Source organism: Aspergillus piperis, assembly GCF_003184755.1.
Source record: "Aspergillus piperis CBS 112811 unplaced genomic scaffold BO85scaffold_19, whole genome shotgun sequence".
In the NCBI taxonomy this organism is placed as follows: Eukaryota; Fungi; Ascomycota; class Eurotiomycetes; order Eurotiales; family Aspergillaceae; genus Aspergillus; species Aspergillus piperis.
The window spans coordinates 70,177-92,693 of record NW_020291609.1 but is presented as its reverse complement, the minus strand read 5'-3'; the positions used below and the strand labels follow the sequence as shown (position 1 = coordinate 92,693).

The 22,517-nt window shown below is 38.4% G+C and overlaps 7 protein-coding genes across 7 annotated transcripts; 2 read left to right on the top strand and 5 right to left on the bottom strand.

Annotated features, from left to right (window-relative positions):
• Nucleotides 1-806: 806 nt before the first annotated feature.
• BO85DRAFT_522761 (uncharacterized protein) lies at nt 807-1,468 on the bottom strand. Its single transcript, XM_025665291.1, has 2 exons — nt 1,274-1,468; nt 807-1,209 (listed from the first exon to the last, which is right to left on the bottom strand). Exons 1-2 carry the CDS (start codon nt 1,383-1,385, stop codon nt 1,001-1,003), a joined length of 321 nt encoding a protein of 106 aa, XP_025512265.1. The 5' UTR covers nt 1,386-1,468; the 3' UTR covers nt 807-1,000.
• A 1,192-nt stretch (nt 1,469-2,660) lies between these two features.
• BO85DRAFT_452298 (uncharacterized protein) lies at nt 2,661-3,614 on the bottom strand. Its single transcript, XM_025660789.1, has 2 exons — nt 3,388-3,614; nt 2,661-3,333 (listed from the first exon to the last, which is right to left on the bottom strand). Exons 1-2 carry the CDS (start codon nt 3,497-3,499, stop codon nt 3,131-3,133), a joined length of 315 nt encoding a protein of 104 aa, XP_025512264.1. The 5' UTR covers nt 3,500-3,614; the 3' UTR covers nt 2,661-3,130.
• Nucleotides 3,615-5,599: 1,985 nt separating this feature from the next.
• On the bottom strand, nt 5,600-6,761 carry BO85DRAFT_500174 (dTDP-D-glucose 4,6-dehydratase; the record flags this gene model as incomplete). Its single annotated transcript, XM_025664097.1, has 3 exons — nt 5,600-6,033; nt 6,085-6,290; nt 6,337-6,761. The coding sequence occupies 3 exons, from the start codon at nt 6,759-6,761 to the stop codon at nt 5,600-5,602; spliced, it is 1,065 nt and encodes a 354-aa protein (XP_025512263.1).
• A 783-nt stretch (nt 6,762-7,544) lies between these two features.
• On the top strand, nt 7,545-8,875 carry BO85DRAFT_471130 (NRS/ER; the record flags this gene model as incomplete). The annotated part of the gene is made up of 5 exons (XM_025662450.1): nt 7,545-7,585; nt 7,793-8,087; nt 8,145-8,267; nt 8,315-8,392; nt 8,447-8,875. The coding sequence occupies 5 exons, from the start codon at nt 7,545-7,547 to the stop codon at nt 8,699-8,701; spliced, it is 792 nt and encodes a 263-aa protein (XP_025512262.1). The 3' UTR covers nt 8,702-8,875.
• An 822-nt stretch (nt 8,876-9,697) lies between these two features.
• Nucleotides 9,698-12,338, bottom strand: BO85DRAFT_452297 (alpha-galactosidase). Its single transcript, XM_025660788.1, has 3 exons — nt 12,126-12,338; nt 11,449-12,055; nt 9,698-11,396 (listed from the first exon to the last, which is right to left on the bottom strand). The coding sequence occupies exons 1-3, from the start codon at nt 12,220-12,222 to the stop codon at nt 9,857-9,859; spliced, it is 2,244 nt and encodes a 747-aa protein (XP_025512261.1). The 5' UTR covers nt 12,223-12,338; the 3' UTR covers nt 9,698-9,856.
• An 804-nt stretch (nt 12,339-13,142) lies between these two features.
• On the bottom strand, nt 13,143-13,545 carry BO85DRAFT_452296 (uncharacterized protein). The gene has a single exon (XM_025660787.1). It carries the CDS (start codon nt 13,422-13,424, stop codon nt 13,245-13,247), a length of 180 nt encoding a protein of 59 aa, XP_025512260.1. The 5' UTR covers nt 13,425-13,545; the 3' UTR covers nt 13,143-13,244.
• A 270-nt stretch (nt 13,546-13,815) lies between these two features.
• Nucleotides 13,816-14,511, top strand: BO85DRAFT_452295 (uncharacterized protein). The gene has a single exon (XM_025660786.1). It carries the CDS (start codon nt 13,928-13,930, stop codon nt 14,237-14,239), a length of 312 nt encoding a protein of 103 aa, XP_025512259.1. The 5' UTR covers nt 13,816-13,927; the 3' UTR covers nt 14,240-14,511.
• Nucleotides 14,512-22,517: the final 8,006 nt, after the last annotated feature.

Here is a 22,517-nt window from a genome sequence, read left to right as displayed (position 1 = left end):
ACTATGGACCAACCTCCTAATGGGTTATGTAGTAGGCATAGGCTATCGTGTTGATATAGAAAGGTTGCTGCAGCTCCTGGTTACCATGGCTCCGTAGCGGCGGACAGCCCTTTTCGTATCTTCCAGCAGCTCCAAGAGGACATTGAAGATGCTGGCAGATTACATAAAGTAGACCACAGATCCGCACCCAGCGAGCAAGTTAGCGAATCTTATGGATGGGCCACTGCGATTTGATCCTTATCTTAGTATTCAAGTAAAATTACACATTCCGTGCCAGCCCTTGATTAGCAACAGTCCAACCACGTAGGAATGCTTACATTGGATTTCTGCATTCCATTACCGCCTTGTGAGCTGTATGTACTATCTGGCAGAAGGGCTACATACAGTGGTTAACAAACCTCTCGTGATATCATGAAAGAATGGTCAAAACGTTGATTCGCTGTTGACACGCTCTCTGGCGGTTGCTGCACAGTAGGTAGTCCTCATGCCACAAAATATTCCGAGACACACGTTAGTACCAAATGCACGATCTCATTCCTGATCATATTTATATCTGAATAATATGTTGATCGTCATGTAATTCAGTACTCGACTGTAAAAAGGGAAGTCCTAATGATCTATCTCAACGGCGCCTTTGTCCCTAGCATCGTCTACTTGGAAAAACATAGTAGGAGAATATGTAAATCTAAATTCCAGTCACGAAGTTTGTCAAAACTACTGGCACAGGCTTTTGAAAGACTCAGATCTGACATACATGTCCTCATAGGAACGAGGCTCTTAGCTACGGTAGTTTCTGAATATGTGGAGAATGATCTAACGACATAAGATTCCCGACCACCAAACAGAAGTAATGACCATTTTCACGAAAAGTATATCTCTGCTGATGATTCATTCTTAAACCCTAGATACACCACACGGCCCAGTACTTCCTCACGCAATAAATGTGTCTACTTTCGTCTTCATACATCCTGTATGAAACTCGCTAGTAGATACCGGCGATCTAACCCCAGATTCTGGTCTGGGAGCTGCAGTAGTCACTTTGCCCCGCTCCAGCATTAACACACCCACCGGGACATCTCTCGACTTCAGTGATGGACTTGTCATTGTTGCAATGAAAGATTAGACCGCCCCAGAGGCCGGGAGCATTGGAAAGCCAAACGTTGTCCGTGCGCTGCAGCTCTCGTTGTATAGCTTCGAAATTACTACCGCCTATGAAACTCAAGATATAAGTATCGTCCCCAGGAATTAGGATACCTTGAGGGGCGCCACTTACTGACGTCCGTCAGAACGCGTGTACAATAATTCAAGCCAGGCGTGCAGACGGCAGCGCTCCCAGCGGCCGCGAAGGCCAGGGCGGCGGTAGTGATAGTGCCAATCAACTTCATGGTAAACCTTCCGGTTTAAAACCGACAGCCTTGTTGTTCTCGAGGTAGGAGGCAGGATGGATTGGATAGGCGATAGGAACTGCGCTATTTTCTACGTAGGTTGAGGGGAGATGGGCTCTTATTTATACATCTTCATGTCCATCGTGGCTCATGAAATATGACGTAGCTATGTGAGGTCTGTTGGATCTCGGTGTGGGGAAGCACAAGAGCTGAAATGCACGAAGCTCTGCAACTACCCTCTAGATTTCGGCACTATCGAGATGGGCAGCACAATGCATTGAACAAGCAAAACCTGTGTAACCATGCCTCAGGACCAGTTAAGCAATAGCCACCTGATTTACTCTTTCACACTTTATACTTCAGTCCGTGGACTGTGATTGATCAAAAAAAAAAAAAAAAAAAAAAAAAAGGGCTGAAGACGCGCGTGGCGAAGCATAATGCAGGACCAGTTATTATGTAATATGGGATACATAGCCCATTAGGATGATATAGAAAGATTGGTGAACCCTTTGGTGGCCAGCGTCCCATAACTGCAGATACCCATTCCCGTATCTTCCAACAGCTGCAGAAGGTAATGCAAATACCAGTAGGCTACTCCATACTGCACGTATGACTTGGCCATGAATACCCCGTATTCAGACTTGCAAACCCCGAAGAAGACAACTAGCAAGGCTACATAATGAGGATCTCGGCGCATCTATTCCCACCCGGGCTTAATCCCGTCGGATCCAGCCGACCCTCCTCTCTGATCGGGAATTCGGGGATGTCTTCGGTTGCCACCATTAGTACTAATGTGTCGATCGAGGTAAATGTGAGGACTACTCGTGAGGATATTCGGAGATCCAGCTCGGAGTTGTTACTCTCGGGCCTCAATGTCTGCATAGCTCATAAGAACAAACATCACTGAAATCATAGTGCCCAGTATGTATTCAATGGACTTCCGGCGATTTGGTGATGTACTCCATTTATCTTGTGTTAATTTCTATTCTCTTTCTCTGGAATATCGTATGCAAATGACAGAGACTCACTAACCCACCCGCTAGTCATCCCGTATCTAGCCTTCTACTCACTGGGCATCTCACTTACTCACTGGACATCTCACTTGGATATGAATTCTGCTAGCCATGTCGAAAGCTTTCTCGAATACACTTCGATATGTAAATATTCACCAATTTAAAACGCATGGCGCTTTCCGCAGGCAGTCAACTGACAAGAGTCATAAAGCTGCATTGATTTGATGTGTGTTATACAAGGATTACCGATAAGCCATGATGCGTTTGTGAATGATCTTTTTATATTAGAGGAAAAGCAACATCTAATTAGATACAAAGACGGCCTAATTCAGGTGATATGGATGAGATCTATACAGGAATGTGACACATTTACGTACCTAAATAATGGTGTTATGACAGGGGTTCAATAGAATTTATAGCGTTGGAATCAGGTCCTTTTCTGATGGCTTGGTGCGACCTAACGACTGCAAGACGGTATCCAGGATGACGAGAAATTGATCAAGGTCAGGGTCTCCAAAGCTCGCCCTTACTTATACGAGCGCGCGAGTTCTCCTTTGTTTAGCTCCCATGTGGTCTATTATCTGCCAAGGGCTGATTGAAACCAAGCCACGAATGCTTGATTTATAAACAGGACATCGACGAGCCATTGTATTGAGAGCTGGCTTAGATGTAAAACGGCATGTTTCGACCTCACTAGGTCCAAGCAAAGCAGTGCCCTTCACTAGATGCAATTTATAGCCAATCGGACGCGTCATGGTTGCAGATGTCACTTTTGCCAGCTCCGGCATCGATACAACCACCGGCACAACCTCCGAGATAGGTGATTGAGCCGCCAGGATTGCATTTCCAGTAAGTGCCCCACCAGACGCCCGGCGAGTTCGAAAGAACGATTTCACCAGAGTTTCGGAGAGTTTGTTGTATAATGTCATGGTATCCTGCCATACATCAGCTTACTGTGCTGACCAAGGGACTGTTTCTGGGCTTCTCACCGCCATCGACCAAAGTACTTCCGCAGTAATTCAAGCCAGCTACACATTGGCCAGCGCTTGCGGCATTGGCGAAGACGAGCAAGCTGGCGGTGACAGTAGAGGTCAGCTTCATGATGGATGATTAGATGGATGTGTTCGGGTTTCCGGGTCGAGTTGAGTAGAGAAATGTCGAGATTGGATCAAAATAGATGCTGCGCGGTGTTGAATTTTGAGGGCTTAAGGAGACATGGTGCCTGATTAATATCTCATCTCATTTGGAGCGAGGAAAGGAATCAAACAGTTTCATATTTGGAATACCTAAGGGTGTGGAAAAAGCAACGTCGAATCGATAGTTCGAACAGCTCCTAGAGCGTCAGGTGGCAACCTCTTGCCACTTCACTTATGCGAAATTACACTATTGATGCTATTTCTAACCAACCCCATCTAGTGCACTTAAGCAGAGGCAAAGTAAATGACACAGTAATATATTTTGCTCTCTGAACTCATCTGTTCCCTCGGATCTTTCGCAATGATTCCAGCAAAGCTGAAATTATGATGACACATGCCAAGACACAACACATTCGTATTTCAAGGCAATCATTCACCATCGCGAGTACAAAAATAATAAAGTGAGGTTTAATGCAGTCTGAGAACGCCGGAATCAAGCGAGATACAGGATACTGTCAACCATGGCGAACTGGTGAAAAGATACCAGTAGGTTCCCGGATTGAGAAATAGCCGAAAATAATTTATTCGAAAAAGTATTTCAGTGTTATTCAGTTACACAGGCTGGGCTAAGGCGAGCTTGGCAACTGATTCAGGGAAAACGCTCGTGGTCATGAACCAGGCAGCCCTGCAGATCTGGGAATCACAATAATGGTTACATAAAAAAACCCTGCGATTGACTTCCGGCCCGAGCTTACTCTGCTGGCTCCGCAGTAATAGGAGGAAAGAAAATAGATCAACAAACAGGGAGGGACCATCTAGGGACTGCAGTAGTGGGAGCTGAATCAGGGTTCAGTGAGTGATTTGGACTGCGGCTGAGATCGCCGCACGCCGATCAGCTGAAAACCAGCGATCGGGTTAACCCGAATCCTCAAAACCACACACAGAGCTGAGAAGAATGGATGTCACGCTTTAACATTAGTTTCCAATAGTCTCAAGCATAGCGTTGCACGTCGGTCTCACTCAGTCAACATAGTAATGCGACCTGCTCTTCTCCACACACCTCCTCTCCTCATCAACGACTCTAGTACACGTTCCTTCGATACCAAATCCCGAGTAAGACCCACTGCGTTAAGCTCTATTATCAGTGCCCCGCTGGGCATGGTAATTCAGTACTACCACCTTCATAGCTCGGATGAGTCGAAAACATCTTACAGTAGGTATTCTGTCCTCGAAAGAGGCCCATCTCTCGCCAACCGGTATACGCCCCGCGGGAATAGAATGGCTATTATACGAGAGCTGATGCAAGATTGTACGTGCTAAAGCTCAATCGCGGGCTTCCAGTCTCAGTGAAGCGTCTGATCCGATGCGCGTTGGTAAGACCCAGTGAAAGTGATCGAACTCCAAGCAGGGGACATATTCCACGATGTATTGTGCAATGGCCAGTGAGACACACATTCGCCTTTTGTGGGACCTAGAGGTAGAGGAACTCACAGAATAGCTTTCAAGTGTGTGGCGTCGATCACCAAGATGTGCTTACGCCTTCCCTTTATTTTAGGACACGCCATTAATATCGCCCACTACATAGCCAGTGTTTGATATTAATCTATGATTATTTGAGCATAGAATCTGAAATGCTGAGCGTACAATTCCCCAATCGAAGGCAAATTGGGCTCTGAATATCTCAAGTCCTTCTCATTACAACGCTGTCCCAGGTGATAGAGGGATGGAGGCGGGGGATCCATAACAGCATCACGACCCTCATGACTGGCTATGATGTTAAAGAAGCTATCGACAAGACATGAATCCGCTGGGGAACAGGGGGATAAATAGTCCCTAGTTCTTTCAAAAGTCTATAGAAACAGGCGACCTCATCAGAGATGGACGAGGATATTATGATGAATGTTTAAATTTTACATTACGCAAAAGTGCCCACATCACAGTGGTTGGAAACCCTAGCTACCGCGCTCATTCATTCAAGTCTAACTTGCGTGGTAATATTCGACCTGACACTTCATTTTCCAAAAGAGAGTATACCTTCATTATCACTGCTCCTCGGAGGCTAATGTCACACGCTGATCTGATTGCCGAGTGTCTCCTTCCACCAATTGTCCCCATTCTCCCGATACCACTGGACCGTATCGGCTAGTCCTTCCTTGAAGCAGACGCTCTGAGACCATCCGAGTTCCTTGAGCCTGTCACCCTTGACAACATAGTCATTGTCGTTGTATGGCCTATCCGGCATCGAAACAATGAGATTATCAAGTTCTCCCCTTGTGTCATGTCCACATTCTCTCAAAACTCCAATCGCAACATCACGCACTGATACTTCGTCTGATGAGCTGACATTATAAACACCCCCGGGAACGCCCTCGTGAAGAACCATATCATATGCAGCAATTACATCAGCGACGTGAACGAAATGCCTAGTGCGGCTGCCGTTGCCTTGGATTGTCAACTTCTGGCCGTCCCTGGCAAGCAAAGCAAATTTGGGGATGAGCTCTGAAAGAAAAGGTTAGTATTGATGAAGAGGAATGGGGCAACTAGCCTTACTCTCGGGGTATTGACAGGGTCCATAAATATTATTACACCGTAGAATCATGCCGGGAATACCAAAGCTCTTCCGATAGGCCATGACGAACATTTCGGCTGCAGCTTTGCTAGCGGCATAAGGATTGGTAGGGTTCATACGCGTGTCTTCGTCCACACTGACCCCCCATGTTTCCCCATACACCTCATCAGTCGAGGCATGTACAAACCTATACCACATCAGCTGGAGATGAGTACTACTACTGAAGGGAATACCTTATAATCTTTCCATGGGCCTTCATTGCTTCCAGTAACCGGAACGTCGCACATACATTCATGTCCACGAAAGCAGCAGGATCGCTAAATGACTTCTGAACACTGGACTCTGCCGCAAAGTGTATGACGCTATCAATGTTGTACTCGTCCATAATCTTGATCAGGTGTTCCTTGTCATGGAGATTGCCTTGGACAAAGTGGAAGTTGGGTCTATCCAGAACCGACATCAGATTGTTCAAGCTAGACACATTGCTCAGCTTATCAAGGCAGACAACGCTGTACTGTTCTCCATATTGATGAACAAGGTGATGACACATCCAAGATCCAATGAATCCTGCTCCTCCAGTAATTAGGATATTCTTCACGTCACAACCTGGCCGGTCTCTGTGACCTTTGGTCATAGGAGTGATTGTAGTGATAGTCATGGTGAAATATGGCTCTGGGGATGGAACGTTCTCTTTGATGCTTATAATATGACTAATTTCAATTGTAGTACACTCATAGATTAGGAGGTCACAGGGTAGGTATATATGCTAGGACCGTGTTATTGCCACGGTGAGCTTCATCAATTCGAATAACTACGCTTCCTGCAGCGGTGTGACATCCACGTACCCTGTGATAACTCGTTACTTCAGGTTATCTGTAACTCAATGCATGCATCCGCCTTGCAAAGGACATCATCTAGCCTATTAAAAAGGGGAGGAGCTTTCCCAAGACGTCATTTATCATCCCAATATGAGACTTTGACATCATTACTTCCCCTACTGCCTTGAACAGTTGGAAGGTGAACTTTAATTTACTGGTTTCCGATGCATTCATGAACTATTCTGTAGCGTGTGCCATATATCACGAGCCAATGTCTGTCTCAGAGGGTGAAAAGACGCGAGTTCTGGTGACGTACACTAATCCAGTTTCAGTTGCAGGAATCTAGATTTATTAAACTATATGACAAGTCAGGATATGCACGACGGAAGCATAATGCGGCGTGACGACACCGGAATTTCCCCCCATTTGAAATTGGGCTATTATAGATAGTATGGCGAACCCAAAGCTCGGCATCATCTATATAAGCATTGTGCGTTACTGTCGAGTACGTCCCTCCATGGGAAAGAGATCTACATAACTGAGTAGAGAACACAACTGTCACCGCTGCTATAAGTTAAAGGACACTCTGTTTGATATAAAGATCTCCCGAAAGGGTTTACACTATGGAAGGTCAAGCACCCACTAGATTTCTTCTATTTGGTAAGTGTTGTCCTCGTTCTTCTCGTCCACATACCGTCTGACGTCCAAAGGCAACGGTTGGGTTTCTGGCCAAATTCAGGATGCCATAAGAGGAGGGAGTGATGAGCTGGTTGTCTCCCAAGCACGAATAGAAAACCGAGAAGAGGTTCTAAGGTCTGCCCTTTTGACCAATTTTGAATCGCTCTTCACTTTCTCATTTGGTGGCACGCAGTGAGCTTGCTAGAGTAAGACCGTCTCATGTCATCAATGCCGCAGGCAAACGCGGTGATCCCAACGTGGATTGGTGCGAATCACATAGAGAGGAAACGATCCGTTCCAACATACTCGGTGCGGTGAACCTGGCTGACTGTTGCTTAATCCACGACGTGCATCTCACCCATTTGGGGTCGGGATGCATCTACGATTACAATGAGGACCACGCATGGGGCGGTCCGGGCTATACCGAGGAGGATGAGCCAAACTTTACGGGAAGCTTCTATTCTAACACGAAGGTCTTATCTGAAAGAGTATGCTTGCAGCATCCTGCCATTTTGAGGAACTAATGCAGCTGATCCCCTTGGTAGGTTTTGAGGCACTACTCCAATGTGTTGATCCTCCGTATCCGCAACCCTATTGGCGCAGACTTGCACCCTAAAAATATGATTACCAAACTTGCTTCGTACAAGAAGTTAATAAACGTCCCGAATGTAAGTCAGAGCCACCCTTACCTCAGTTAGTACTGACAACGATCTAGTCAGGGAGCATTTTGCCCAGCCTGATTCCTGCCATGATCTTGCTCGCAAGGCATAATGAAACAGGAATATACAACTTTGTGAGTCCTTTCGATGGAAATTAGGTTCATGTCTAATTTAATGTAACGGATTAGACCAATCCTGGGTCGTTCACCCACAATGAGGTCATGGATCTGCTTAAGAAGCATATATGGCCTGAACTTCAATGGAAGAATTTCACAGAAGAAGAGCAGAGAAAGGTTCTTATGGCTCCACGGTGCAACACAAGTCTTGATGTTGGCAAGCTTGAAAGGAAGCTGTCTGAATATGGATATTTGCTTCCCACCGCACATGAAGCAATGGAGGATGCTTTCATCAAGATCAAACAAAGCGGAAATTTGAATGTATAATACCAGGCCTTTGGAAGCTTTTGTGCTTATTTGGACAGTGAGAGTGGACATTGTTTCTGCGCATTCATACCTGTCATCTTAAGGGTGTGTCTGTGAGTTGAAAATTTGAGGATGAATAAAGCTGCTTCATAAAGTCGAAGAAGTACAGTATGTATGCTGAAAGGTTATCATAACTAGGTTTCTGTGCTCGATTCCAAAACTGTCAGAGTGTAATGAAGACCGTATTCCTACGGCCTTGAGATGCGATCTGATGGGCCGGCTGCGTACCGGACAACCTCTTGCAGCCTGCCGTACCAGAAAGGCTTTCTCCAGACAAATGAAGGTGTCATTTGGCCAGGGACATAATAAATGCGGGCGCAGCTGTATCCTGAGAAGAACTGGGTGCCGCGCGATCAAGTTACACAAGATAAGCTTCTCATGTAGAGAGCCAGATTGGAACGATAGGTCGAAGGTATCATTATCTCATTGGGTGGTGCAGCCCACTGATAGACAAGGTTTCAGCCAATGATGCTGTTGATGGCCTTGCGGTCTGCGCCGCCAGCAGCCGGAATGCAGGGGTAGTACAACCAATTTGTGAAGATTAGGGAGAAAGTCTCCTCTGCAGGCTAATTGGTTAACTGAATATTGATTGCGTTTCATCAACTAGGTGACTCCGATAAGGCATCCCCAGCTTGTGTCGCGGTCATATCTGGAATCGTCGCAAAGTGGCATGCATCATCGGATTATGGTTCACATCCCAATCAACTTAGATGGACAAACGTCCAGTGTAAGGGATCCTGCAAAGAATGGTTGGAGCTGACGGCTAACCACTCAAACACATCGACAACGCCTTACCATATTGGTAAGTGGCTACATCCTGCACATGCCGCCAGACAATTTTTCAAGCATTTTGTGATCAGCTCCGTCACCTTTTCAAGCTCTGCTAGTTCGGTATTTCCCTGAATATCCTGCAGGCGGCTACTTAAGGCAAGGGCTACGACGTCAGCCAAGACAGTCTTTGCTGACCGCAGGACACGCGCACTTGAAATTTATCACTGTACTCTATCCTTAGCATGTCTTCACATATGTACATAATACCGGGAAGATTTAGTTTGATTGCTTTTGGGCCGAACTGGCTAGGAACAGAGAGTATGTATATGATGATCATTGCTCTGATTATTGCCGCTCCAGAAAAACTACCTTGCTACCATACTCCGTATCAAAGCTATACTGCAACCCCATATTCATCAGCGTTGCACCGGAGTAAGTCTGGTCACCATCAACAGTATATTGCGCCTCAGGGTCCAACCCCTGTAGCCGAACCCACGGCACGGCATGGTTGACATTTGGCTGGACCTGGAAGTAAAACAGAACAGCTTGGGCGCCATCCTCGGACACGAAAAGTGCGGCAGGCCACTGGGAGTCTTGAGGCAGGCGTAACCGGTACAGATCGCCGTTCAAGACGATAGGGTTCACTTTCTCCGCCAGCGCAAGGAGCTCGGGGACTATGGCGTCACCTTCCACCGTGGCTGGGTCGAGCTCCAAGCCGAAAGAGCCACCCATCATAGCAACGTGAGCGCGGAAAGTAATAGGCACAGTGCGGCCTGTTTGTGCATTAGGAACCGCGGAAAGGTGGGCCCCCATTGCCGATGGCGGGTAGGCAAGTGAGGTACCGAATTGAATGGTGATTCGGTCGATCGCGTCGGTGTTGTCAGAAGCCCAAATCTGGGGGAAATACTGCAGCACACCGGCATCAAAGCGGCCGCCGCCTGAGGCACATCCTTCCCACAGTACATCCGGGAAGCGGGTGGTCAGCGTGTCGAACACCCGGTAGAGCCCTAGCATGTACTGGTGGTCAGTGGACGGGGACGGAGTCTCGTGTATTCCCCGGTTGTTGTCCCATTTGACATAAGAGATGCCTGGAGTTTGCAAGAGGTTGGTCATGAAGTCTATAATGAAATCCTGCACAGCCGGAAGCGCCAGGTTCAGAACGAGCTGATTCCGACGCTCGGTACGGGGGTAAGGCCCAGCATGAAGCGCCCAGTCCGGATGTTCGTGGTAGAGAGTGGAATTGGGGTTGACCATCTCGGGCTCCACCCAAATACCAAAACGAAGCTTTGTGGAGTCTGTTCCATTGACGGTCATATTCGTAATGTCTTGCACGACTGGGGTCAACCCGTCGGGGAAGCGCGCTGGGTTGGGCATCCAGTCTCCCAGCCCGGCATCATCGGACACGCGAGGGTACTTGTCACCAAACCAGCCGTCGTCCATGACAAAGAGGTGGACACCCAGGGCAGCGGACTCTTCGGCCAGAGTCTCAATGCTGCTTTGGTTATAGTCAAAATAAACTCCTTCCCAGCTATTCAGGAGAACGGGACGGTCGGAAGTGGCGAACTTGCTCTTCATGAGGTGGTTTCGATATAGTCGGTGGAATTTGCGAGACACTGAGCCGAGTCCTTGGTCCGAGTATACTGCAACACACTCCGGGGAGGTTAGGGTCTCGCCAGGACCAAGGTTCCATGACAATTGATCTGGGTTGAAGCCCAACAGTGCCCGGGTGAAACCTTGCGATCCTTTCTCTATTTGGGCAGAGAAAGAGCCCGTATAGATAAGGTTAAAGCCCCATGCCTCGCCTTGCGACTCGGTAGTAGCTGGATCTACAATGGCAAAGAAAGGATTGTGAAGGTGAGAGGAATATCCAGTGCTGCTTCCGAACCTAATCCCTCGTCAGCAACGTCATATTGCCGGTTCTAAAATAAGCGACTTACCCCTGGATGCCATACTGCACTTTGCTTCTCTGAACATTGGCCTCTCTGGCCCAGTCACCACGGAGGCTGACCAAGTCAAGGTCTTCGTAAGGGAAATCGATGCTTATGCTTGCAAGGGCCTCGATGGTGATATTACCCGGGCCCTGGTTAGTCACATTGACACTCCTCACGATGGCATCATATTTTGGAAATATGGAGTATGACAAGTCGGCGGCGACGGAGCTATAGTTGTCATAGAGGTGGACTACCAAAGTCGTAGCGTCTTGTGCATCTCCAAATGTGGCAGGCAGGCCAGGCAAAGCATTCTTACCCGCAATCACCTCGTGCGACACATATTGAAGATCGCTAATAGTATAACCTGCCGATTCCCGGATACGAACGGCGGGAATGCGAAAATCACCACGGCCTTGGTCGGGGAACTCCCGACGGATTCGACCAGGCATGCCAACCCAACCATTGACAGCGGGTTCCACTGGCAATGGGATTGTGCCTGTGACGACACCACCGAAGTGATCAGAGATCAAGTCTCCGGTGGTGCTGTTAACATGGAACCGATATGAGACATTGTCGCCGTTCAACGCGAAATCAGTGCCATTCGCAACGATCGCTATAAAATCAGCTTGCACTCTGATTGAAGATGCGGCGTTGTCGCATCCCTCACGACGCGCATGACATACCCTGTGAATTTGAAGCCCCAACTGCGGGAGCCGCTGCAGAACGACCGTATAATGTGAAGAGGCCCAGGGCCACCACAGCATGGGACGACCCGATCATGGTGATGATTTGTGGTGGGTGAGTCAAGCATTCCTTCCTCTCACCGTCCTTTTAACCCCGGACGGGGTTGACTGCATCCGGGGAAATATCGGAGGGTATCCCAGGTTGTTGCTGGCCATCTTTCCCCAGCGCCGGCTTGGCACCCCCACGCCTCATTCCCTAAAGTGGCTGGGATCATCCTGCCATGCTCGTCAAGACTACCTGGGCGGAGAAGAGGGGACAATCTGGGGATTGTTATTGCACCGTCTTCGGCTTGGCTCGATGGTTCAAGCTGCAAGATCAGCTCATTGCAGTAGGTTTCTCCCCCTTGGCCGCGGAGTTGCCCCGGATGGTCCGGAAACGGGGATGCCGTTCTTCTTTCTGGGGCATTCGGTGTGCTGTTTGTTCAGTTTGCATGCACTGGTTTGGGCACTTGCGAAGGTAAAAGAGAAAACGAGAGCAGGATCAGAAAAATACAATTAAAGTGAAAGAAAACCAGAATCACGCAATACACCAGTTATCCATATATGCGATGCCCACATTTTGCCTACTGTCGCCTTCAAAAAACTCAAGGACCATTTTGATTAAATAGCATATGTAGTTATGAATTACTTTTGCTCTCCAATTGAGTGGTTTCAAAAGACGGGAGAATATATATATTTGACGACCGACTCATATGATGCAAAGAGTCCTGATGAAGTTCCTAACTAATTGCGGTAAATAGACGAATAGTCGTAATAAAACATAGTAGGTTGTAGCAAGCCAATTTTTCTAGATTGTTTATAAGGCATATTGAATAACAAAATCTGATTTCTAAGATAGATTTGTGATAGATAATGCCAAAGAGCAAACCACATGGCGAGCATGTCACGTGACTCTTCGGTCACAAGATCCAGAACCAATTCATCGGAAGATAATGTGACACCTCGCATTCAATATACTTTTGCCCACATTGAGAGCCTCCCTACAGTTTCGCGCCCAATTTCACCCTGCTTAATCCCCTCGAAAGGAGTGCGCAAGTCACTGTCGTGGTTGCTATTGATCTATACCGTCTCGCTTCTCAATTTCCGGGCCAGTCCATGGGCTCCTTCGGTATTCTGCAAAAATATCGAGCACCGTAGACCATGAATTGAGTTACTAGCTTTTTCAATGGCCTGCTCTATTGTCTGGAACGCTGTGATAATAACCACAGGACCGAAGGTTTGCTCGTGGGAGATGATCATATTATCGGTAACATCGGCAAGCAAAGATTATCGGAAGTATAAAGAAGTCCCCGGGCTTTTCAATGGCGTTCTGCCCAGCACAAGACGAGCCCCTTCCCTGACACCAGATGGGATGAATGGCATTAGTCTGCCAAATTGAGTCTTGGAGATCTGCGGCCCCCACGGACCATTCCAACCACGCCGTTCTCGTTGAATTGGGCTCTGTCAGGCTAATCTGCAACAGCGATTCATTAAAAGCCCAAATGGCGAAGCAGCGTATCCATCTGGCGGCAGCCCGTGAGGTTATCTTGGCTGGGGCCGGTCGCCCGGGTCTTGAACACCCGCACCATCGGGTCGAACAATTTCTCCTGCAGGAGTTTTATGAAATCTCCGCGTGGACACAACTGACGACGTTTAGTCGGGTTGATAATATTCTGATGGACCCACCTACCAGCAAACAGACGCGGTGCTGGCTGACTTCGTTCGCATCCATAACATCACCCAACTGAAGAGGCTCAACACCCATGCTTTGGCCTCAGACCTGGCCCCGCCGACAGCGTCCCAGTTTTAATCTCTATGCACTGATCGAGTCGGCTAAGTCCCAGAACCTGAGAATCATTGAATCGATTGGTTCCTGGTCAGATATTGAGCGTCGGGACTTCAAATTCGTCGTGTCCATGTACGCTCACGCTACCCTGGTCTATATCTCCCAGGCACTATCGGGCCTCTCTGGGGCTGAAGCTTATAAGGACTACTCGTGTAGTCGCATCTTAGATTGCTTGCAACAGCTTACCTACACGCGCAACAGATCACGCTCTACCCAGGATCTCGTCTGACCACTTTTTATCGCCGGAACAGAGCTTCGTGGTGATCAAGCCGGTCAGAAGGTCATCGAGAAAGGCTTTGCGACCGTGAAAAATAGTAGTCGGGCTTTGGACAGGTCTCAGATTCCCAGATTTCTAGGTTCTCGTGGGATTTGGCGGCGGAAGAGGTCGCATCATCGGTAGATTTCGTTCGAGCACAGCCGTCCCAGTGCGGACTTATAATTTGGAAACAATTCGATAGCAGTATATACATGTGAAGATGAGGAGGGTTATCAATATCAGATCCTTTGGTTGAAACGTAACACAAAGCACACCCTAAGATGTGACTATGTCAGTCATCAATCGAGCCAGAATCTCGCGCATGGCCGCGTGGATGAAGCGGAGACAGACACAGTCATGCAGTTATGCATCGGTACCATAGCCTAGGCTACCTTACCTGTTGGAGGATATACAAATCAGCACGTTTGATACCAGTTCTTCCGCTAACGAGGACCTGCCCTTTCTGGGTCGGCGTCCTAGCGGCCAGCACTAACTACCATCTAGGCTATAATAATTAGTCACCTTGAAGTTACTTTTTCTTTGTCCAACACTCTACCGGCCAGCCTGGCGTAGCACTAACTTGGGTCGTCAGGTCCCCAGGTCGCCAGGTCGTACGTATTTTTGGTTCTTACCAGTATGGGACCTGGTTGTTACTAGTACTGATTATCAGAAAAACTAAGCTGTAAAAATACACTATTTTACCAGGTAATAAACCTGGTAAGCTCTTGTATTATATAAAATTTTGATTAATTTTTATTAAAAGATTTGGTAATTACTAATTAAGATTAAAAAATCCTAACCTGAAGAGCTTTAGTTATAAATTACTGTATATATATCAAGTATTATTTATTCTATTTCTATATTTATATATTAATAATATTTTTATATTATAAGTTTATTTTAAAATTACTGATTATATCTAGTTCTTTCTAACAGATACTGGTAGACTTATATTTTACTAATATAATCTGAATATTGAGACGAGCTTTATTTAGTATAACTTAGAAGTAATTAATAAATTTTAATTATAAAAAATTATTTTATTAAAAATATACATACACACACACACATATATATATATATATATATATATATATATAAATATAATACTAATATCAACTTAAGTACATGTATGGTACAATATATTACTAGAAATTTCTGATTATTTATAATATAAATTAATATATTATCTAGCGGGAAGTCACTCTAGAGTCTTAAATTATAAATAAATATAATAAGAATTATAAAGATAACTTTTATGATTCTATCAATCATATTCTATATCTAATTGGTAGCTTCGGGATGAACTGGATATAACTTACTAATCTTATAATTATATATAATATATATAATTCTGATTTATACTAGTATCTACTAATAGTACTCAGAGAAAAGAATCTGCAACACCGGCCTGTTTAAGAAAGTGATTAATAAATATAACTTCATTACTTACTAGTATCTACCAGTAGTAATATTTATATAGACTAACCTAATTAAATTAGTCTAAAATATCTTTATTTATAGTCTTTTAATAATATTTATCTTCTTTTCTTTTCTTCTCTTTTTATTTATCTTAAATTATTAATCTCTAGGTAAGTCATCTTTATATATCTTATTTTATTAAAAAGTATTTTTTAAAGTATTATTTCTATTATCTAAAGCATCATTATCATGTTTAGTATATTTAAATATACTATTTTTATATTCTTTACTAATCAGAAGACATGCCAAAGTAAGACAAGCCATAGATTAGTATCTTAGCTTACAGATCTAGATTATACTTTTAGTATTATTCTTATTTTTATTATTTTCTTCTATTTTCTATTATTTATTTCTGATTCTTACTAATTATTTTTATTTATAAATTTCTCTATATGATTATATCTTCTATGATTTCTATTATTACTTTCTAGTTTCTACTAATTAATTTTATTTATGGATTTCTGCATAATATTTTTTCTTAAAATCATAATATTAGATATTTCTGATTACTACCGGATAATACTAATATCTGATATTATTTTTAATCTTACTGGTATTTACCAGCTGATCCCAGTTAAATCATAATTAATAGTTACTAGTTAATATCATGTTAGCCTAAGATAAGAATAATCAGATAATTATAAATTTAATTATACCTAATAATTATCTAAATATTAAAAATATAACTGTCACTTCTGTAGTAGATAAAAATAACTAATCTAAACTAATTACTCCTGAATATCCTGAGAATCCTGAGATACCTAGTATTAATGAGCTAACTATTATCAGTAATATTTAATCTATTTTAAATACTACTAAATCTCAGACTGAATCAGAGAAACTGGATTTTATTAATAATAATTAAAAAAATAAAAGACCTGCTAAACATATTAATAATAACTAGTTAGAATCAGAAGCCACTGATAATAGTAAAAATAAACCTAATCTAATTATATAAATTATTATTTATTATTAATTATTATTATTATTATATGATTTTTTTACTAATTATTATTAATTACAAGATTATCTATGACTGTCCTGTTCACTGTACTGATATACTTTGTACTAAATAGTATTATTTAGATAAAATTATATAGTATTATTCTCTTCTATTTCTTTCTAATATTAATTAGTAGATTATTTTATTATATATAAATAAATATCTATATTATATCTATATCATGTGAGTATATCTACTAAGAGCTGAATTATTATAATATTAATTAGTAATATTTAATTCTAGCCAGGAATATAATAAAACAATTATCCAAAAATATATAAATAAAAATTATATTATATAATTAAAATCTTCCAGAAATAATTAGTATACTATAATACTAATTAGTAATAATATATAAAAGAATTTGAGGGCCTCAGGATTACTAAGATTAAATCTAGTAAATACCAGTAAAAAATATTATTATTAATATTACTGATATTTACTAATTCCTTCTAGTATCTTAGAATTATTATTATATAATACCTTATCTGCAAGCACTACTGATAGTAAATCAGTATATTTAAACCTAGTTACCCCTGGCCGAGCCCCCACAGAACCAGTTTCTACCAAGAAAATCAGTTCTACTAGTAATATTAACTTAATTATAATTCCTGTACCCAGTGGTCCTTCAGCTGTTATTAATAATAACTAAAAATATATTAGTTCTCATCCTGACAAGAAAGCCTGTACTACTAGTAGTATCCCAGATATTATTAATAGCTCTTTGATTAAAAGTATAAAGAATACTGATAATAATAATTAAGATTCTTCTGGTAGCAAAAAAACTGTTTTTAATATTAATAAAGCTGTTTCCAGCAGTAATTAAAGCTCTTCTAGTAATATTTAAATTAATAAAACTAAACTATAAGTCTTTATATACTAATCATTATATAATACTGAAGCTAATTAGTAGTAATTAGTAATTTATATATTTACTATATTAAAAAGTATAATGATTACTGCTATCCCCATACTATAAAAAATTATAAATAATAAATATTAATAACTACTAGATTCCTAATTTTTATTAGATACTAATATCCTTATAGCAACTATTATAAGAATTAAACTTTTAAAAGTCTTTTAGATTTTATTGGTTAGAATTAAGATTTTTTTTAATTAGTTCTGGTAATAAAGAATTAGATATAATCTTTTTATAATAATAATTTCTATATATATCTAGTTATTACTGAATATAAAGAAATTTACTTTCGTCTTTACTGAGTATACTCTTTCTATTTCTATTATTATATATAAGATAAATTTTTAGGGGAGGAGATATTTAGTATTCTAATAAATTCTATAATTAACTAGTAATTACTGATATAAATAATAAATTATTTATATTAAAAGTTAAAATCAAAGATTATTATATTTATATTTAATAGACAATAGAGTACTAAAGAAAAATATTTTTTATTTTATTTTATTAAATATATCTAGTAGATTATAATAATATTTAAATTAGAAATAAAGCTATAATATAAAATTTTTTATTCTTTTTATTTTAATATTAGAATATTCTAGAATGTTACTAGTATTTTTTAATAAATAAACTATTTTTTTTATTTTTTTAGAATTACTTTCTGTTATTCTTTATATATTTTATCTAACTCTTTAAATTTATTAATTATTTCTAGATCTACTTGTTCCTGATTATTATCAGAAATAAATAAATTATCTCAGATAAAAACTGATTTTTTTTATAAATATCAAAGGTAAACTAGTACTCTTATATCTTATCTAATATGGTTAAGAAATACTAAAAGAATCTGGTATATTTAGTAATTTTATAAAATTAATTATTAAAGTACTTGAGATATTCTAATATATTAAAGTTTTAACTTGTGTTTCTAGTTAAATCAATTATTATTAATAAAATAGTGAATTTAATTAAGAAATAATTAACCTTTTCTAGAAGTTCTTGTTTGTTTTTTAGGTGTATGTATTAATTATCAGAAAATTAGTAATATATTATAATTAAAAAGATTTCTCTGATTTTCAAGTCTATGTTAATCTGTCTAGTTAGATCTGAATTTTATTAGTAAGTTTTAATAATATTATATATAATAATAATACTTACTATCTGATTGCATAGAGAAAAAAAATTAATACTACTAGTATTTATTTATTAATAGATAGATTTAATCAGATTTAATATTTTCTAGTAATTTCTAAATATATCTAGTAATATCTGAGAACATATAATATTCAATCCTGAAAGAATCTATGGGATTTTCTTATATACAGCCTATTATTAGACTACTATATTAGATAATTTATAAAAAATATCTAATATATTTCTACAGTAATTTTCAGAAGATACTGTTGGTATTTATAATATTATAAAAACTATTAGATAATTCTAAAATCTACTAATAATACCTCACTTATAATATACTTGATAATAAATAAAGATTAACTAAATATACTGTTACTAAATTCAAGAATTATCAATAGTAACCAGATACTTTCCAAAATCTATAAAGAAAATTAATAAGAATTAATAAGAATTAAAAGAAATTAATAATACTAGAAGCCTGTTTAAAATATATATTTATAATTACAGCTTTAATACCAGTCTTATGGATATAATTCTATTTAATACTAATATTTCCAATTTTTTCTAGTAATAGAAATAATGTAAGGAATAATTAATAATATATCTCTATTAAAGTTTTATTAACAAAAACTTGAGTAAGAATAATATCTGATTAAAAAATATTAGTTATATTATTATATAATAATTATAATTAGTACTTACTCTTTTAAAATATTTTATTTTTAATTACAAATACAACTTCACAGATATTCCTAGTAATTCTTTTAAATATTATATTTATTTTAAAGAAATTGATAGATTTCCAATACTCAACTTGTTCTTAAGTAAAACAGATAATCTATATATTAACTTTATTATTATATATCTTGAATATAAGCTGTTTCAGAAGTTTTAGAATCTTTTAATAAGAATTTATAAAATACAGCTATTACTAATTAATAATAATTCTTTATAAATATATATATTTATAATATATTTACTTTTATATCCTTGACCAAGAGAATTATATAAAAGATATTTCTTATGAATCCAAGATTAGATTTTATCTTATATAGTCAGTAATAAATATAATTAGTTAATACTGTTTAACTCAAAATATTTCAAGTATACTTGTAATAATATACTGTAAAAAGATTTATTTATATTTTATTAATTTTATATTAGTAGAATTTAGAAAATTATTAAAACTTACTAGTAATAAATAAATAGGCTGTGATAGAATAACCTAGCTATCGGGGCCTTGGGCATCGGAATGACGTATTACAATGGTTATGAGAGTCGTGAGGTCATTGATAGAGGTTCTATACCTCTCCAACACCTATAAGGTGCTGATTCCTTTGTAATAAGCTACTGATCTCTCAAGGATTAGTCTATCTCATAGATATAGACTATCTTTGTTATTATTAGACTAATCCACTGTATTTCATGGTTAATTCCTTACTTAGTTAACAGACTTTCTATTTTAATAAATAGATCCTATCACATTCTGATTCTTTTTATTTTAATTACCTAAAGAAGATGCTATCTCTTGAAGATAATAAAGAAAGAAAGATATTTAATAATTATATTAATCTTAAATTATTATTAAATACAGTCTTTACTGCTGAAGGAATCTAATAGTTAGAAGATTATATTTATTAATTAGAACAGATTACTAATTTACAGAGAAAAATAACTTATCTCCAGAGATATAATTTCCTGGGTAAAACATCCTTTAAATACTATTAATTCTCTTCTAAATCCAAAAGAAATAAGAAAGAGATTAAATTCAAAGATATCTTCTGCTTTATTTTAAACTTTAATCTCTAGAAATATTAAGAATAGATTACTGATCTAGAATATATGTTTTAGAGAGTTTCTAAAAAATATTTATCAGAGGAATGCAAGATCTTTACTGTTATTAATTATATAGATCCGGTATATAAGCAGAGATAGTATTATTTTATTAATAATAAGAACCTGGAAGTAAGATGATTCCTTGAGAAATCATGGTCTTAGTTTAAGAATTAGACTTTTATTTTAATTTAGAATACTATTATTCTTTAATCAGATACTATAGTTTAACTTGAATAGGTTTACCAGTAATACAGTCAAGATCTAAGAGAGTTTTATATTTATTTTAATATCTTAGAATAATATTTCCTCTGTTAAGCTAAGAAGGAAAAAACTTTATTTTATTTTATTGAATTATTATCTAATCTTAATTATTATATATAAGAGCATGTTCCCCATCTACTAAAAAAATAGAATAAAATAGTAGCTATTACTATCTATTACTATAAATTATAAAGTAATAAAGAAAAATATAAGTAAAATAATAATTAATTTAATAATTATAGATTATACAAGCGCTTCCAGAGCTACTCTAATTAACTAACTAAAAAAATATATCAAATCACAAGAAGAACCCTATAAGAAAAAATAGTAATTAATTATAATATTTTATATATAATAGTATCCAGTACCTTATAAACTGATATTCTACTAAAGATAGAAAGATTTAATCTATTAGAACTTACTAATGTTTATCGGATTCTAAGGGAAAAGTAGAGAAGTTGGAATAGATCTTATAATTTTAACTTTTTTATCTAAAATAGAAATTACTTATTATTTTCATGTTTCTATTTATGTTTAAAATAGTCTTGAAATCTTTACAGATCTAGACAGTTATATAGAAGTAAATATTATCAGTTATTAATTTATTAAGATTTATAATCTCTAATATACTCTAGTTACTGTATCTAGAATTAAAGCTATTAACTAAGTTACTACTTCTATCTATGGAGTATGAAAAGTTTCTATTACTATTATTAATTTATAAGGAAGTATCTATATCTTTAAATAATATTATATAGAAATTAATTAAGATCCTTGTCTGCACAGCAGTCTGATCTTATTATTAATAATTATACTTCAGAATCTCTACATTAACTTATTAATATGGAATTAATAATAGTGGTTCAGTATACTGTCTATTTTTTTTTCTATTATCTAATTTAATAGAGTAATCTGAAACTCTGTAAGAGTGTATATTATTATTAAACTTTCTAAAGATATTTAGCTTTTAGAGGAAAGGCCCTATAATTTATCTTTAAATCCAGAAGTAATTCTAATCAAACTTCAGGAGTTCTGAGATATATTTTTTATAGATTTTTTCTAATAACTTTTTTCTTATAGCCCTGTGGACTATGCTATTAATATTAAATCTAGTAAGATATCTTCTTATGGATCTATATATTCCTTATTAAAAGCTAAATTCAAGATTTTATAAGAATATATTAAAGAGAATCTGAAACTAAGCTGAATTTAATCTTTTAAGAGTCCTGTAGAAGTCTTTATTCTTTTTATATTAAAAAAAATAATAATTTATATCTTTATATAGACTACAGGGGTCTTAATAAGATTTTAATAAAAAATTATTATTCTTTACTTCTTATTTCAGAGATTCTTGACAGGATCTTGAATAATAAATATTTTTTAAAGATTAATATCAAGAATACCTATTATCAAATCTGTATTAAAAAAGATGATAAATAAAAGATAGTATTCTGTATTTAATATAGCTATTTTAAATATACTATTATATTATTTAAATTAACTAATATTTTTATAATCTTCTAAAATTATATGTATACAGCACTTCATGGACTTTTTAATAACTTTTATATAATATATCTTAATAATATTCTTATCTTTTTATCAGA